Source organism: Sarcophilus harrisii, chromosome 4, assembly GCF_902635505.1.
Source record: "Sarcophilus harrisii chromosome 4, mSarHar1.11, whole genome shotgun sequence".
NCBI classification, from domain to species: Eukaryota; Metazoa; Chordata; class Mammalia; order Dasyuromorphia; family Dasyuridae; genus Sarcophilus; species Sarcophilus harrisii.
The window spans coordinates 57,894,887-57,913,873 of NC_045429.1; the positions used below are offsets into that span (position 1 = coordinate 57,894,887).

The 18,987-nt window shown below is 35.0% G+C and overlaps 1 protein-coding gene across 4 annotated transcripts in view; it reads right to left on the minus strand.

The window, feature by feature from the left end:
- The window catches only part of KIFAP3 (kinesin associated protein 3), a 211,308-nt gene that overhangs the window by 57,611 nt on the left and 134,710 nt on the right, over positions 1 to 18,987 (minus strand). For all 4 annotated transcript variants that reach the window (XM_031936861.1, XM_031936862.1, XM_031936863.1 and 1 more), the window contains exons 15-17: positions 18,404 to 18,529; positions 12,322 to 12,420; positions 2,416 to 2,501 (exon numbers count right to left, since the gene is read on the minus strand). In XM_031936861.1, coding sequence (XP_031792721.1) covers positions 2,416 to 2,501; positions 12,322 to 12,420; positions 18,404 to 18,529 — 311 coding nt within the window. The remainder of the gene's footprint in view (positions 1 to 2,415; positions 2,502 to 12,321; positions 12,421 to 18,403; positions 18,530 to 18,987) is intronic.

Sequence of the window (18,987 nt, forward strand, 5' to 3'; positions counted from 1 at the left end):
CCAACATGTCATATTAACTTCATTTGGAAACAAGACTTAAACACAAAAGAAGATAAATAAATTAAAGCAATAAAGAAGAAAGTACCTTTCAGAACTATGGAGAAGGGAAGAATTCATGACTAAACAAGTAATAAAGAAAATTACAGAAGATAAAAAGGAAAAATTTGATTATATCAAATAAAAAAAGTTTGTACAAACAAAATAAATGGAGTTAAAAATCACTGAGGAAAAAATCTTTGTAGCAAGTTTCTCTGATAAAGTCTCACGTCTAAGAGATTTGAAATTGTTCATTTGTAAAATGAGGATGATAATAACATTTACTTATCACGGCTCTTGTGAAGACCAATGAGATTAACATATATAAAATGCTTCACAAACCTAAAATGTGGTAGCCTTAAACATTTTTTTGCAGTACAAGGGCTTTTCAGTCACATCTGACTCTTCATGATCCTACCTGGGGTTTTCTTAGTAGAGATATTGGAATGATTAGTTATTTCCTTCTCCAGCTCGTTTTACAGCTGAGAAAATGGTGAAGTAACTTGCCCAGGGTCATCCAACTAGGAAGTGTTTGGGTCTAGGTTTGAACTCACAAAGATGAGACTTCCTCTGTGCACTGAGCCATCTAGCTGCCCTATTTGCCAGCTCTTATTGTAGAGGCAGCCAGGTGGTTCGGTGTACAGAGCCCTGGGCCTACCAGTGAGGAAGACAAGTTTAAACCTATCCTCACCTCCTTACTGGCTGTGCCACCTTGAGGAAATCACATAATCTCTGTTGCCTCATCTGTAAAATGAGGTTGTTGTAAGGGTAAAATAGTAACTGTAAAGGACTATCTGAATAGCAGCTATTATTATCCCTAAGAAATAAATCTAAATTATCAACAATCATAAGAAAATACAAATTATAGTAATACTGAGTTTCTATGTCATACCTATCCGTTTGGAAAATATAACAAAAGAGGCAATTCACAAATGCTGGAGGGGCTCTGGTAAAATAAGCATATCAGAAAGAGCAAATTGGAATTATTTTTTAAAAAGTTAATAAATTCAGCATGTCCCTTGACCCAGCTAGATCACTCTTAGGCCTATATCCTGAAGTGATCAGAGAGAGGAAAAGAACCCATATAAAAAAATATTTATAGCAGCTCTTTTTATAGTAGGCAAAAATTAAAAACTAAAGTAATGTGGTACCCACTTTTTAAGAATTGAATAAATTATGATACAGGAATATAATGAAATATTTTTGTGTCCCAAAAATAATTAAATGGATAGTTTAGTGGGAAAATGAAAGCACTCTATGAGATGATGTAGAATAAAGTGAAAAGAAGTAGGAGAATAATTTATTCAATGGCTACATTATAGAGAAAAACAATTTTGAAAGACTACAATTCTTATCAATGAAATAAAAGTTAAGTCTTGCAGACAACATAACACTTGTCCAATGAAGAGAAACACTTAAAATCCAGAATAAACACATGAATTTTTGTCCCTCTCCAACAATGGATTTTTTAAATTAGACTATGCTTAATTTTTTAAATCATATTTTTGTTGTTGTTTTCAATTAGAGATGGGGCCATTGAAGGAAAAGATAATAAAGGTTTCTAAAACAATATAGTTTGAAAACAAATAATTAATTCTAAACAAGAGTCATTTCTCATATAACATAAAGATTGCTCTCACTGAGAAAAAACTTATTTGTAATTTGTGAAACAGATCTCCCTCCAACAAAAACCCAAACCTATGGACATGTACACTTATTTTGTATTTAATTTATACTTTAATATATTTAACATGTATTGGTCATCCTGCCATCTAGGGGAGGTGGTGGGGGGAAGGAGGGGAAAAATTGGAACAAAAGGTTTGGCAATTGTCAATGCTGTAAAATTACCCATGCATATAACTTGTAAATAAAAAGCTATTAAAAATAAAAAAAAAAAAAAACAACACCCCAAACCTACCTCCAAGGAATTGAAGATTGGTTGATCTAGGGTTTTCAGTATCCTTTGAAACTAAACTATATGAACTATTAGCTGATTTTATATATAACAGAAAAAAAAAAATGAAGAAACATTTAGGCTTTCTGCAAGTATACCCTAAAATACTTAATGCTTATAAATGTTTCAATTCAAGAAACTTGTTTTTTTATTATAAATTTGATTGAGGAAAAAGCACTTCATCTATAAAACATGAATTGAGGCAGAATGTTTCTAGAACTCCAAAAAAATGCAAACTTAGGTTTGCTCTGAACATACCGAGTGAGCTAAACATAGCTTTAGTCTGTAGGTCAAACATCTTCATTTCATAAAAGTGATATTTAAAAAGAACCAAAGAAAATGCGAAAGGGCAAGTCACAATGCATTTCAAAATGTGACACAAAAGAGTACCTTCTTTGAGTGGAAGGTATAATTATAGTACTTACCGCTATGATATCTAATGTATTATCACAAACTTTGCGGATCTCATTATTTTTGTCATGCATTAGGTCTATAAGATAAGCTGGAGCCTCTGGATAAAAATGGTTAAAGATAAGAAGTGAATTTCAAATTGATTTAGAATGTTCAGATATATTTTAAAAGATTTATTTAAATTTATATTCATAATTGAGAGTCAATTATAAATTATTCAACAAAATAAGAAAGAATACATGGCATCATCTATTTCATGAGCTAAAAATTATGGCAACACACAAAAATATATGAAAAGAATCCTTTCTTTTTCTGAAAGATTGTTATATTATATATATATATATATATATATATATATATATATATATATATCTCAATGATTTTTTTCTGAATTGCTGCTTTTGCAGTTTTTTCTTATACACACATATTCCAAATAACTAATCATTACAAGTCTCATGTTGTGATTGTATTTATTAACAGTACATATGTTTACCTAATGTATAGTGAAATGCATAAATATACCCAATCCATAGTTGAGAATCTTTTTAGTCTCTGTATTTTAAGTTGTGGTCCAGAAATTCAAATCCCATTCTTAGATACATTTTTAAAAAATTGTCATTTGTTTTTGTGAGGCAGTTGGGCTTAAGCGACTTGCCCAGCCTTTACACAGCTAGTAATTGTCAAGTGTCTGAAACTGGATTTGAATTCTGGTCCTCCTGACTCCTGCTCCATTACTTCTTTCTAAATCAAGCAGTCACTTTCCAAATCAAATTTCATCTTCTGCACTTCTTGCTTTCCATAATCAGCATAAAGGAAAACACAGTACATGCTCCAAAGTTCTTTGGCTTCTCTGATAATCTTTGGCAATGCTTTCTAGATTCCTTCTGTACCATTTGTAGCCATGTCAATCACTAGAAATGGTCAGTGGTTCTCCATGATCACAAATCTTGAGAGATTTTGTTATGCTTTAGATGTAAAGAATCACAATCTTGTCAAAGTGCGAGGGATGCCAGTGTCCCATATTCACCATAGCACATCTCTCAGTAATCCAGATTCTTTGTGAAGATCTTCAGCAAAGGAGAACACAGTACTTTTTGAGGCAGCCCATTCCACTTCTAAACAGCTCTAAGTGCGAGGAAATTTATCCTGACCTCATACCTAAAGCAGCCCTTTTGCAACTTCCATTCGTTGTTCCTGGTTTTACTGTTTGAGGCCAAAAAGGACTAGTTCAATTCCTTCCTCCATGTGGCACCCCTACAGAAACTTGTTAACACAATCTCAATCCTTAATATTCTCTAAACAACCCCAATTCCTTCAACTGTGCTCTCATGGCAAAAGTTTCACTCCCTTTGCCTTCTTAGTTGCTGCCTTCTGGCCACTTCCCATTTTATTAATATCCTCCTTAAACTTTAGTACCCAGACCCAAAGAGGACACCCTAAATGCTGGCAAGGGCCAAATACAGTGGAACTCCTCTGTTTCTGGAAGGCTAGGTCTTTCTTAATGCAGTTCATGATGGCATTTGCTATTTTGATTGTCACACTACACTGCTGATTGGAATTGAACTAAAAACCTCAGAGTTTTTTCAGAGTTACTTTCTAATCATGACTCCTCTATTTCTGTCTGTGAAGTTGTGTCTTTTGGTATTCAAGTGTAAAATTATATTCACTTCTAATGAATTTTACTTGATTAGATTTAGTCCAATGATCCTTCATCTAATGTTGGCTCTCGATTCTAGCTTTTTGTCATCTGAAAAGTTGAGGCGCATCCTATTTATGTTTTTATTCAAGTCATGACTAAAAATGTTAAACTGTGCAGATTCCTGGGATGCTCCATGGGGAACGTCTTCCTATGCTGAGACTAAAGCACCTGCCACGATATAATCTTAGTATTCAAAACAGTCTGAATCTATCTAAGTATATTGTCAAGTCCACATCTCTCCACCTACTATTCCATGCGAATGGAATGAGGTTTTCATGAAATGCTTTATTAAAACCTAGATAAATTTTATCAAATGCATTTTCTTCACCAATTTTTTAATTCTGTCCAAAAAGGAAAAGAAGGTTAATTTAATATGATCTATTCTTGACGAAGTCAGGCTCATTCTTTCTAACCATTCATTTCCTTGGATAATACAATGTTAGAATTTTCTCAACTATATACTATGTGTGTACACACAATGACACAGATACGTGTACATAATACACACATAAACATATTCTTACTCCATATCTGGGCATATTGTTTGCAGATTTTCTTTTGTCTTTATTGACAAAATCTTGTGCCATTCTTTCTGTACCATTTGTAGCCATGTCAATCAACAGAAATGGTCAATCTTGTGGTATCTCTCCTTATTTTACCTATGATCCTTCAAATATAATTCTGCCAATTCTTTCAATACATAAGGATTATATAATTTATCTGAACCAGGTGACTTGAATTTGTCAAGGGTAATTAGGCACTCTTCAGCTATTTTCCTTTTTTGGGGTATCAAGTAATTTTTAGTCTAATTGAGCCTATTCTATATATTTATTCTATTCATTTTTTCCCTGGGTAGAAAAAAAAATTGACAAGCAGCTCTGCCTTCTATTGACAGTTACCATTTTCTTATGTGGCCCTAGTAAAGGTTTTGTTCCTTCTTTTATTGCCTTTAGCTTCCCTGGCCAGCCTGAGGTCCTTCTGAGCTTTGAAATTCCTGATATTTTTTTAGGGCCTTAGTCCTTATGTTCATCCTGTTACCTGGTGATTGTTTCCATCTTCAACATATGTCATTTTAAAGTCTAAATTGGTTGATGAAATGTTTTCTGGCCATCTAGATAAAACTCTTTTCTAGTTTTTCCCTTTCTCCCCATCCAGCTCCTCAACCACTCACACCTGTGTCACACTAGTTATGCATTATCATTTCCAGGTGTTCTCTTTCTCTCCTTTATTCAGTAACATTTTCTCTATTGAAGTCTACTCAACTAAAATTTTCTATCCAATCAAAATTGTGTTAATTATAGCATACTTAACTCCAATTAATTCTTTTTCCTTCAAGGAATTCAGCAGCAGGCTTATGATTTTCCTCTCATCCCCAAATCCTTCCCTTATAATACTAGGGGACTTGGATTTCCTCTTAGATAATCTCTCAAATCCCCTAACCTTTCATTTCCTCAACTTCCTTGAAACCCATGACCTTTGAACCTCTCATTTCCTCAATTTCCTTGAAACTCATGACCTATGCCTTCATTTCACATTGGCCACACTCAATCTCATTAACCCCAAATGTTCTGCTTTCCTACCTTTCCCTATCTTTCAATCTTCCTATGCCAGTTCTTTACCACTGTTGAGACCTTCATATGCCCTCTCTATTCCTTGATTCTCTTTCTCAGGCCATTACCTCAGCTCTGACTTTATTTTCCTCTTTAATTAATTTGCTATTTTAACTTTGTATTATCTTTTGCTCTTGAATCCCTTGGAGCCCTTTGGAATATGGTTTTTGAACTTATCACTTAATTGAAATTGCTCTCTCTGACCTCTTTAAAGTTACTGATCTCTTAATTACTAACTCTAATGAGCTCTTCCTCAGTTTAATAAATTCCTGAATTATCTGCTTGAAGCTGTTAACTATTTTATTTTAGGGCATTCTTTCCTATTTAGACCTTTATGATACTATACTGTTCTCCCTCGATTTGTCTTCTGCCTGTCTGATCCGTATACAATCTTTCTGGTTTCTCATCCACATGATGACACCTAAATCTGGTTATTACCCAAGATTTTTTCCTGGGTTGTTTTCTCCCTTTATGCTTTTTGCCCTTATTACTTTCAAAGGTTTAATTATCATCTATACATATAACTCCCAGATCTATATATATTCAGCTCTAGGCCCTTCCTTGAACTTTAGTCGCAGATCCACCATTGCCCACCTACTTGATATTTCAAATGGGGATTTTCTCCAGAGACATCTTAAACTCAGTATCTTCAAAACTGGATTCATTATTATTTCCTCCTAAACCCTCCCCTTTTCCATACTCCCCATTTTTTTGTCAGACACCACCATTTTTCAAGTTTCCAGGGTTCATAATCTTGTCATTATTCTAGACTTATCATTCTCCTTCACCCACATATCTAAGGACTTTCCAAACCTTGCTGTTCTATCTTCCTAACATCAAGTCCCTCCCATTCCTTCTCTCCATTTATACCACCTTTGTTCATATATCACCTCTCAACTAGATTACTGCAATTGCCTCCTAACTGGGCTCTCTGATTCAAATCTCTCGCCAGCTGATCCTCTGCACTGCTGCCAAGATAATTTTCCTGAAGGGGTTACCTATCCATTCACCTCTAGGACCTTCATCACTTCTGAAATGAAATATAAATTTCTGGCTTTAGCTTTTATAAATCCACTCATCCTGGCTACACTGTCTTGCAGCCTCATTATCCCCTCCCACCCTCTCTGACCTGATCAGAATGGCTCTCTTGGTTCCTTTTGCTGTCTCAGACACAAGTTGTGTCACACTAGACACTTTCATACTTTCTCATTTGTAAGCGCCTAAAAAATAGGGTCTATCAGGGTTGTTGTGAAGATCAAAGGAGATATTTATAAACTGTTTTGAAAACCTTAAGGCTCTATTATAAATGACGTTTTTACTACTGGCATCAGTGATGATAAATGAGGGATCCTTCTTTGGCCAGCCCCAGAAAGAGGGTAGGTGCTACTAGTAGTGATGGGAGAGAGGAACCTGATGTGATCATTCTAAAACATAACTTCAGCGCCAACTTGTTATCTCTGATATGAAACAGAATTTCCTCCCTTTGGCTTTTAAAATCCTTTATAATACGGTTCTAACTTAACTTTAACTGGTATACAGCATGTTAGAGAAGGCTTTTTTTGGCGTTTGGAGAGAGATTATTAAAAAAGACCAATCAGATGTCTGTAGGTTTAATTTTTGTTGTTGCATAGTTTAGAAGAATAATATAATATTTATTTTTGCTGAGCAGTTGGGTAAGTGACTTGCCCAGGGTCACACAACTACCCGTGTTAAGTGTCTAAAGTCAAATTTGAACTCAGGTCCTCCTGATTTCAGGGCTGGTGCTTCATCCACTGCGCCACCTAGCTGCCCCAAGAGTATACTATTACTGGACCTGTGATTTGTCAAGATAGAACACTCCTAATAAGGAGCTGAGTATGATAACGCTATGGTTGAAAACCTGAGTGGAAGCCTGAATTTCTGATTCTGAGGGCAAGGACAATTTTGTTTTTGTATCTCTGGTTCCTAAGTATACAGCAGGCACCTCATAAATACGTGAATTGAGCTTGCAGCACTTAGAATCCTTTTTTTTTTTTCTTTATATGAACTGTCACCTTACTACGTATTTTAATTGACAAGAGTGACAGTCGCTGTACCTGAAGACTTCAGTTTCTCACCCAGGGATTTTTAATCCCTGTAGGAGGTTTCTATATTCTTATGAGTTCACTTCTCTATGAATCCTCAGAAGTGGTTACTGGCTGTCTGGTTTTGTCACATTCTGGTAGATTACCCAATTGAATCTGGTAATAAACTGCTTTCTCCTTAGATCATCTGTCTCCACTTTTTAGGGGGGCACTTCAAACATATTCTTTCCTTCTCTGCTATTATAAGATCATGAGATTTAGAGATGAGAGGAACCTTGGATATAATCAAACTGATCCTCATTTTACAGATGAGGAAACCATAGACTTGTGAAGGGAAGAGATTTGCCCACTTCACACAGCTGGTAAACCAGTGGAGCCAGAATCTGAATCTGCACCCCCTGGCTCCAAATCTTTAATGCTATTTCCCTTATACTATGCTACTAGTTGAATATTGCCACATAGTAGTTTCATAATCTAGATGAGTGTATTTTCACCTATATTTCTATTAATGCTTTATAAATATTCAATTTATTCATACATTTTCAGGGATAATTTTATATAGCATGTTAGAGAAGGGTTTTTTGAAGATGGGTTTTAGTTTTTGTGCAGCTATTGTCAAGAAGAAAAACTAGACCTCTGTAGGAGTTTTATGTATTTTTTTTAATATGAAGCAGCCATCATCAAAATCATTTGGTACTGGCTAAGAAATATAGTAGTGGATCAGTGGACTAGGTTAGGCTCATAAAACACAATGATCAAGGACTATAATAATCTAGTGTTTGACAAACCAAAAAACCCCAGCTTCTGGGATAAGAACTATTTGACAAATTTGCTGGGAAAATTGAAAGTAGTATGACAGCACTGACCAACACCTAACATCTTATACCAAGATAAGGTCAAAATGATTCATGATTTAGACATAAAGAGTGATATTATAAGCAAATTATAAGAACAAAGGATGGTCTAACTCTCAGATCTGTGGAGAAGGAAGGAATTTGTGGCCAAAGAAGAACTAGAGTATATTATATTCTACAAAATATACATACAAAATGGATAATTTTGATTATATTAAAATATTTTTGTACAAATAAAACCAATGAAAACAAGATTAGAAAGGAAGCAGAAAACTGGGAAATAATTTATATATCCAAGGATTCTGCTGAAGGCCACACTTCTAAAATATATAGAGAATTGACTCAAATTTATAAGAATACAAGCCATTCTCCAATTGGTAAATGGTCACAGGATATGAACAGACAATTTTCAGATGAAGAGATTAAAACCATTTCTAATTATATAAAAAATGTTCTAAATCACTATTGATCACAGAAATGCAAATTAAGACAACTCTTGAGGCACCATTACATACCTCTCAGAATGGTTATGATGACAGGAAAAGAAAATGTTTAGAGAGGATGTGGGAAACCTGGGACACTAATACATTGTTGGTGGAGCTGTGAACTAATAATCCAACCATTCTGAAGAGCAATTTGGAATTATGCCCAAAGAGCTATCAAACTGTGCATACCCTTTGATCCATCAGTGTCTCTACTGAGCTTGTATCCCCAAGAGATCTTTAAAAAAAGGGAAAAGGAATCCCATGTACAAAAATGTTTGTGGCAGTCCTTTTTGCAGTGGCAAGAAATTGGAAATTGAGTGGATGCCCATCAGTTGGGGAATGGCTGAATAAGTTATGATATATGAATGATATGGAATATTGTTCTATAAGAAACAATCAGCAGGATGATTCCAGAGAGATCTGGAGACTTACGTGAACTGATGCTAAGTGAAATGAGCAGACCAGGAGAACACTGTACATTGCATAATAAGATTAGGTGATGATCAACTGTGATGGACATGGCTTTTTTCAATAATGATTTAAAACAAGGCAACTTTAATAGACTTATGATAGAAAGAGCCATCTGCATCCAGAGAGAGTATTGTGGAGTCTGAGAGTGGATCACAACATATTATTTTCACTCTCTTTATTGTTGTTTGTTTGCATTTGTTTTTTTCACATTTTTTTTTCCCTTTTTAGTCTGGTGCAACAAGATGCCATGAAGATATGTATAAAAGAATTGTGCATGTTTAACATAAATTGGATTACTTACTATTTAGGGGCAGGGACAGGGGGAAGAAAAGGGGAGAAAAATGTGGAACACAGGGTTTTGCAAAGGTGTATGTTGAAAACTATCTTTGCATATATTTTGAAAATAAAAAGCTATTTAAAAATTTCTTATATGGTTTAGAATTGTAATATGGTACGGTTCTTTGTTCAGTTGTTTTTAGTTGTGTCTTATTCTTTGTGACTTTAGGGTTTTCTTTGCAAACTGGAGTAGATTTTCATTGCCTTCTCTAATTCATTTTACAGATGAGAGAAACTCAGGCAAACAAGGTAAAGTGACTTGCTCAGTGTCACACAGCAGGTAATGTTTGAGGCTGGATTTAAACTCAGGAAGATAAGTGTTGCTGACTTTAGGCCCTGCCCTCTATCACTGCACCATATTTCTGGAGTGCTATGTTATGTTGCCCTTTCGTCAGTGGCCCTGTGATTTATCAGCAGAGAGAAAGCTCCTGCTGAAGGAGGATTCTGAGTGCTGAAGAGCTGTCTGCATTGCCCTCCTCTTTCACTTTGGCTCTTGGAATTCGTATGCTTTTCAACTTGACCATCCATCCCTTCAGGTACAGCTCTGGTGCTTTGTGTCCTCAATATTATCCAGCCCTCATTTCCCACCAGCTGCCAAGCTTGCTTCTATCCTATAACGGATTTAGAGCTGCAAGGGACTCTCGAGGCCCCAGTCCCACACTCTTACTCTACAGACTGATTAAGCATCTTGCCCAAAGTCACACAGAGTAGGACCTCTGACTCCAGGCCCTTATTGCGCCATATTGCCTTATAAGCCACTGACAAGCACTTGGGACAAGTGTGCTATGGATGGAGCACAACTTGTGCTAAGCTCTCCCCTCTCTGCTCCAACACTGCACCATCTTGGCTTGGACTTCCATCTTTTGCCTGGACTCATGTACTTTGTTCCCCTGACTCATTTTTCCTAGCCCAATCCATTCTTCCTACGGTTTCCAGAGGGACGGTCCTGAAGCCCAGGAGTAAACATGGCCTCCTCTGATTGGCATTTTCAAGACTTCCATGCAATTCTTGCCTCATCTTGCTCTCTGGGCAGCGGCACTGGGCTCCCAAGCAGTCTTCACACGACCATGCATCTTGTCTCTGCACACCGGATGAGCCATGCAGAACGCCTGCCTTGTGCTCCCCTGCTACTTGGGCTCTTGGAATCCCTGTGCTTTCCAAATCCTGCCCAAACCCCACCTCTTTAGGGGTCCCTTGGTCCTTTCCTAGACAGGATTGCCTACTTCTACTCCCTTCACATGCATCTTTTAAAAGCCAGTGCCTGTGTGCTTTTACATAGATGCACCCCGCTCCCTTCCCCCACCTCCTGCACTCCATCTCCTACATCAGAATGCATGCCCCTTGAGGCTCGTCACTTACTGGGTTCAAGTTTTCCCAGGTATGCACAGCTGGGGCACCTGCTACTGACTTATAGGCTTGGAGAGCTGCCCAAGGTGCTGAGAGGTGACATGGCGGCCCTAGGTCAAGCAGGCAGGGTGCTTCAGAAGAGGGATGGAACCAGGTTTTCCTGCTGTAATCCATTCTCTATGTGCTGTTCCATACTGACTTTTGATGTGAGGCTGTGCGTCTAAAAACAAGAAAGCCCCACATGCTTCCTAATAGAAATGTTTACAAATAGGACTTTTTTCAAACTAGGTTAACAGTTTCATGTTCAAGTACTTCAATCATGTCAGTCAGAATTATAGTCAGGTGTACACATAAACACAGTATAAGTGTGTTCCATCTTTGATCAACTATTTCTGTGAATTTTTTGTTGAGTTACTAAACAGCCCAGTCACCATTCAAAAGAACACAGATTTACAAGTTCATAATATTTTTGAAATGTTTTCCGAACTATCTTATAAGAAAATTTGTGTATGATTTATTAGTTTGATCACTATTTCTATCAATAGGCTGAACTACTTTTGGTATTTCATTGCCAAGAACTGAAGACATAGAGATAATTGAAAAGATACATCAGGATGTGTAATCTAGAGTCTTCCAGAGACAATTTCTAAAGTAAAGTTTCATGTACACTTTTGCATCATGGCAACATGGACAAGATATATAGCCTTCCAAGGCTCACATGCTGAAAAGGGTCACATTTATTTAGATGTTATTTTATTGCATTCATTAAAGTTTCTGTGCTCTTTGCGAGTGATAATAATAGTACTTCAATATGAAATTAGAAATATCTTCTAAATTTAAATCAAACTTCACTGAGCATAGCTCCTTGAGAATAGAGGCTTTTTCATTTTTGTTTTTATCTTAAGCTCCTTGAACATTGCTTTGCATATTATATCAGCTTAATATTTGCTGATTTATTTATTAATAGTTGTATATCTTTAAAAAGAAGGTGCATACCTATATTTATTAGAAAAAAGTGGAATGCTTTCAAAATATTTTAAACAGGAAAAGGATACGTGTTTCCTTGATGATGACATCTCTAGTAGCTTGATGGAAAACCATCTGATAGAAGACATAGATTATCTGACACACAAACTCATCATCTTCTTGTTGAGCTGAAAAAAGTAAAACAGGGTTTCTTTAAGTCAGAGAGCTCTATATTTAAGTCTTTGAACAGCAACAATGGGGTTTGAAAATGACACTGTGCAAGAAAGAGAGAGGAAAAAATTAATCAATTGGCCTAGGAACATTTTATTTACTTTTTATCTGTTATTTATTACACTTGCATGACTCTGATAATAGGAGAATGAATTGTCATATTTTGATCTTTTGTAAATTTGGTGAATTTGTAAAATTTAAATAACATTTTCTTTTGAAATCCCAAGGTCAAGAACTTTGAGAAACAGAAAAATGTTATGCTATCTGTTGCTAATAATAGATTCATTAGGACATTTTACTTGAAAAGATAAAATTATATAAGATTTGAGTGAGTCATGTCTACAAGAAATTAGAGCATAGTGGGATTTAGAGAATACTAATATTACTTCTCTTGGATTTTTATTATCTTTGGCTTTCACCTGAGAAATTTCTTCTGAAGTAACCATGAAAAGCCTCTTGACAAGTTTCTGTGTCAACACCTCTAGTGATTCAAAACTTGGTACCCTATATGGCAGCTCTAATTGTTCTAAAGTTTTTCCTCATATTGAAGTGAACTGTCACTCTGTGATTTGTACCAATGAGTAACACCAAATCTCTATTTCTACTACAATATGACAACATATGCAATCATACTATGTGTTTTTCTTCTCTATCACATGAATTATTCAGATCATTCTCTTTCTGGAAAAAACCTGGCTCCAAATTTTCTGTGATGATGTTTCTGTATTATATTTCTTACATTCATAAAAGCATATATTTTAAAAAATTAACAAGGAAAAATTAGATTACAAAAATTTCACACTGTAAAAATAGAAGCTATTTCAAAGCACATAATATTTACTGGTTTGACATATTAGAATATTTTATTTTACCTTAAATTTAATGATATGAGTGGTTATAGAAGATCTTGATCAATCCCATAAATTAATCGGTATAATTTATATGTTGTGCTGATGCTGAGTGAAATGAGCAGGACCAGGAGATCATTATATACTTCAACAACAATACTAGATGATAACCAGTTCTGATGGATCAGGCCATCCTCAGCAACGAGATCAACCAAATCATTTCTAATGGAGCAGTAATGAACTGAACTAGCTATACCCAGAAAAAGAACTCTGGGAGATGACTAAAAACCATTACATTGAATTCCCAATCCCTATATTTATGCACACCTGCATTTTTGACTTCCTTCACAAGCTAATTGTACAATAATTCAGAGTCTGATTCTTTTTGTACAGCAAAATAATGTTTTGGTCATGTATACTTATTGTGTATCTAAGTTATATTTTAATATATTTAACATCTACTGGTCATCCTGCCATTTAGGGGAGGGGGTGGGGGGGTAAGAGGTGAAAAATTGGAACAAGAGGTTTGGCAATTGTTAATGCTGTAAAGTTACCCATGTATATATCCTGTAAATAAAAGGCTATTAAATAAAAAAAAAAAAAAAAAAGAACTACTTTGGCTTTATCCCACAAAATTTAGGATGCTATCTCATTATAGTTGTTTTCTTGCATTAAATTATTGATGTTTTGATGATTTTTTATTTGATCCCTATAGTAATTAAAATGAAATTATTTTGTTTAAAAAAAAATTTATATGTTGTGAAAAGAATAACTTATTGTACCAATGCTGGGAAAAGCAGATTGTTTGTAAAAATCTTGTTTGAGGTTCCAATGATGAGACTGGTTTACTTATGAAGGTTGGGTTTCTCATGATAATTTCAGTCAAGGAGAAATGCTGGTATGTAAATAGATAAACATACTAAAGACCCTTAACACTCAAAAACATTCTCCTCTCCTACCTAAAGATATAATCAAATACCAACCTTTTAAAATGATATGGTATGAAATTATCACTATAAATCACTCATTGCCTTAGGTAAGACAATTAGTGATGGGATGTGGTGGGAAGGTGGAGGGCATTGTTCCTAGAAAGCCACTATTAGAACAGCACACATATATTTCTGAGATGAGGAAATCCATGGGAATTCTTTTAGTCTTCCTCACCTGCCACCTCCACATTAGCACATTTGCATAGATAAATGTATCAGATTATCCAATTACCAATCTGAAGACAGAAAATGCCTGTGTCAGAAGGACACAAATTAGGTATGGAGAGAAAGGGAATATGATAGTAACTCTAGCAGCCCAGGTAGCAAAATTAAGATAACTGAACAAAGGAATATGAGATCTTAAAGATAGTGCCTGAAGTAGGAGAGACATGGAAGTCACAAAGTACATTCACTTCCCAATTTTGTTATAGATTTTTGCATCCAGGTCAAATTTTCTTTGAGCAAAACAGCATGAAAATAAATTTATCCTAGAGCCTACACAATAGAGTATGACCAAAGCAAGCACTCTAATATTAGTAGCTTGGTCTCTTTGTGTGTGTATGTATACAAATAAAAACACTGAGTGTCAACTGTTTCAATCAGCAAATATTTAGTAAGCTTATGTGCCACACACTGGATTAAGTGGTAGACATACCAAAAAATAGTGAAAATACTCTCAAGGAGCTTACATTTGAATATAGCAGAAAAGACATATGTATGTACATACATATAAAATACTGGCAAAGTAGATGTAAGGTGATTTTATAGAAGAAGGCAGATCAAGAAAGGCCTTCTGTAGAAAGTGTTTTAGCCAAGTCTTGAAGGAAGCTAGGAATAAGGCAGAGATAGGGAAAAGGGAGCATTCAAAACATTGGGGTGGAATGGGGGATGGAAAATGCCATCTAAATCTAGAGAGAGAACTATGGAGACTGAATATGGATTGAAGCACAATATCTTCACCTTTTTTTTGAGGGAGGGCTGTTTTTTCTCTTTCATATTTTTTCCCTTTTGGTCTGATTTTTCTTATACAACATAGCAATTATAGAAATATATTTAAAAGGATTGTACATATATAATCCATATCAGATTGCTTGCCATCTTTGGGAGGGGAAGGTGAAGGAAGGAGAAAGCAAAAATTTGGAACACAAAATCTTATAAAAATGAATGCTGAAAACTATTCTTTACATATATTTGGAAAAAATTGAGAAGAAAAAATTGCAAAGAGTAAATAAAAGGAAATGAGATGGCAGACACCTCATAGTGTATGATGACTGCATGAAAAATGTGTAAAAGACAATAATATGTAAGAAGACTGGAAAGATGGGAAGTTTACATTTGATCCCAGAGGTAAAGGGAAACTTATTAGTGACAACAAAGTCTACACCCATTTCATCTAACAAAGAGTAGTGAATCTGAAAGTCTATTTAGACTTTTATATTACTATAAATAAATGGAATAAGGACATGTTTTTTGCTATTTTTATATCCTTTGTAATGTCAGCAGAGTATTGGTCATATTAGATACTTAAATTTTTTTTAAAAAGTAACGGCTCAAACTTAAGTTGTGATACTCTTTGAAATACCTCAGCATGGCAGCTGGTAATAGAAAGTAAACTCTCCTAACACCACATTTGAAAACTGGAAGAAAAGAAAAAATAATGAGGAAATGTTCACAATATTCTATAACTAATAAGAAAAAAGTATGCTTTCCATTACAGGGCAGTCTTACAAAAGCTTCCATTTTAGACATGGTAAATTAAAAAGACTAAAAGAATGAAGTTACTGAGCCCCAAAACAAAATAGAACAATTGTTATTACATGCCCTTCCATCATGAGGATGAAAAGCCTGGGCCCTAAGTCACATATACACCAAGCTGCCATCAAAACATCTGGCAAAAGAACTCCTTTTGTGGCTCACGGTATAATTGTTCCATAACTAAGAATTAGAAATGTCTAGGACCCTTTACAAATTGAAAAACTGGAGCTTAGAACTGTCAAACTTATGCTAAATTGTACTTCTGAGGCATAATCTGTCAAACAATAAATTTAAAGCTAAATATCAATGTTCATTCTAATATCCTGATAATTTACTCTCCTATGGTTATTTTCCTTTCCTTTTTTAGGTAAGGATTCAGTTACATAATTTACATTCTTCATGCTGATTACTCATAAAATGAAAAGCATTTTCTTGATATGTTTTTATAATATTACGAGGTAAAGAATTGAGCAAGGAGGAAAATAAATTAATTCATTTCAGCAATTAAGTACATGTTTACTGTATGGAAGTCACACATTAAACACCAGTAATATGAAGAGTAAAAATAACAATAGCTGTCCTCTTAAAGGTCTTACAATATTTTATTATACATACCAGTTGTTTATCTAATTTATATCATAAAAAAGGGCACATAAAGTACTAAAGGAAAATCTTAAGAGCAAAAGGGAATATTGTCTAGGGAGAAGAGGAAAAGTTTCATGGCCAGAAGTAGGCTAATAACTCCTCAAAAAAAGGGGGGGGGGAATTTTAACAGGCAGTAATAAGATGACAATATATTCTAGACATAGGGAATGATCTGTGCAAATGAGCTAGGTCACTGAATATATAGTCAATCTAGTTGTAATGTAAACTGCACAAAGAATAGAAAGGTAGAATGGAGCAAGAATGTAAAAGATCTTAAATGTTATTTTGAAATTTATGTTATATCTTATAAGCAAGAGGAAGCCATGGAAGGTTTTAAAAGAGAGAACAGAGAAGAGACTGGAGTCAGAGAGACTAGTAAGAAGATTATTAAAATAGTCCAGGACAAGATGATGAATGACCCTAAACTCACATGGTAGCAGTTGAGTAAAGAAGAAATGACAGAATTCAAGAGATAATAGAAAAGTGTAAATGATAGGATTTGGTACCTAAATGGATGTGGAAGCTAAGGGAAAGAGAAAAATAAATGACTTAGGTTTCACTCTTGATTGATTGGGTAAATGTGGATGTCATCAATAGAAATAAAGAAATTGGAAAGAACAGGTCAGAATAGTTGGAAACAATAAAAAGTTTTAGTTGGAAAAGATAAATTCATCTTTGAATATGTAAAATTTAGCAATGGTGATAGGATATCCCCTAGAAGTTGGAGACATAAGACCAAAACAAGAAGACACCACCATTGGATATAGATATCATTTGCAGAGATGATAACTTTAGAACACAAAATGGAAGTAATAACAGAAATGGAACCATTATATAGAGAGAAGAGATATAGAATCAGAATCTTAGGGAATGTCCCCACTTAAAGGGCAAGACAAATATGATGAATCAATAAAAGACATTAAAGAGGAGCAGATGAGAAAGCAGGAAAAAAACTATAGAAAATACTATCAGGGAAACTAGAAAGAAAGATTATTTAGAATGAAGAACTGATCAGCAATGAGAAATGCTGCAGGAAGATAAAGGGGAAAGACTAAGTAAATGTTACCGGAATGGCAATTAACTGGTCATTGGTGAAGCTGCAGAGAGAAGCAATACTAAAAGAGATTAAGAACTGAGTTGTGAGTTGTGAGGCAGTGAAAAGAGCAAGTGTATAACACTCTAAGGGGAAGAAAAGAAAAATACTGTTTGAAGGAAGGATAGGCATGCTAAGTGAGACATAAGTAAGAGGAGCAAGAAAGGACCCATTTAAAAATTGATCTGTCTATCTTATCTAGTATTAGAGCTGTTTAAGAATGTTTGCTGACAGTGGAAGGAAGAGACGATTTTAGAAATGATGGAATGCAAGGGCACAAAATACCCCCTGGCAAGGAAAAGAGTCACTTTATTCTCTTTAAGACTGATGCAGTGTGAAAAAAAAGCTTGTTACCTTAAGCTTTTGATACAGTGTTGTCTACTGCCCAAAACCTACACGAGGCATTTACACTTCTATTTATTTTCCTTAATTATAAGGTTCCAGAGATATCTGCCTTGTCACATAGTTACCAGAATGACAAGGTAAAAATGTGGTTTAATGAATGTACCTTTACACAAGCAATTTTCAACAAATTAATGTATTAATTTTTAAAGTTTTTAACCTATAAATTAGTCAGCATGGAAACAAAATAAAATGGATTATGACCTACCATTCAGCAATTCAATGAGTGCTGGAATGATCCCTGATTTGGCTAGCAATGCAGCACAAGAATCATCCATAGACACAGTTCCAATCATTATAACCACTTCTAAAACAAGATCATCTTCTGCAGCACCTAGTGAAATCAAAGAGAGAAAAGTGCTCATTTTAAAAAAAACAACAACTTTGTATCAAATCCTATTATAGTATCAACCTGCTTATAAAAAAGAAAACATTGAAGATCTAAGTCATCCTTTCTACCTCTTAAATTCTGTGACACACTTGCAAACATAATTTTGCTGTGGTTCAACTGAAAAGGAAAGGGAAAAATTAACTTTGCACTTTGGGACCCTGCTTGGAAAATAGGAAAGTCAATAAAACCCTCTGATAACCAAAGCATAGAAAAAGGGGAGAGTTTCTGAGGCAGCTGCTTAGTTGCTGTGGAATGTAGGTAACCCAGGATGGAGGTAGAGGAGGGATGAGATTAAGAAAAGGTAGGAAGCAAAAAAACACTAATAAAAATAATAAAATATGTAAGAGAGGGCTTATCTCTTTTAAGGGGAAAATAGGAGGAGGAAAAGCTTGGTTTGCAAA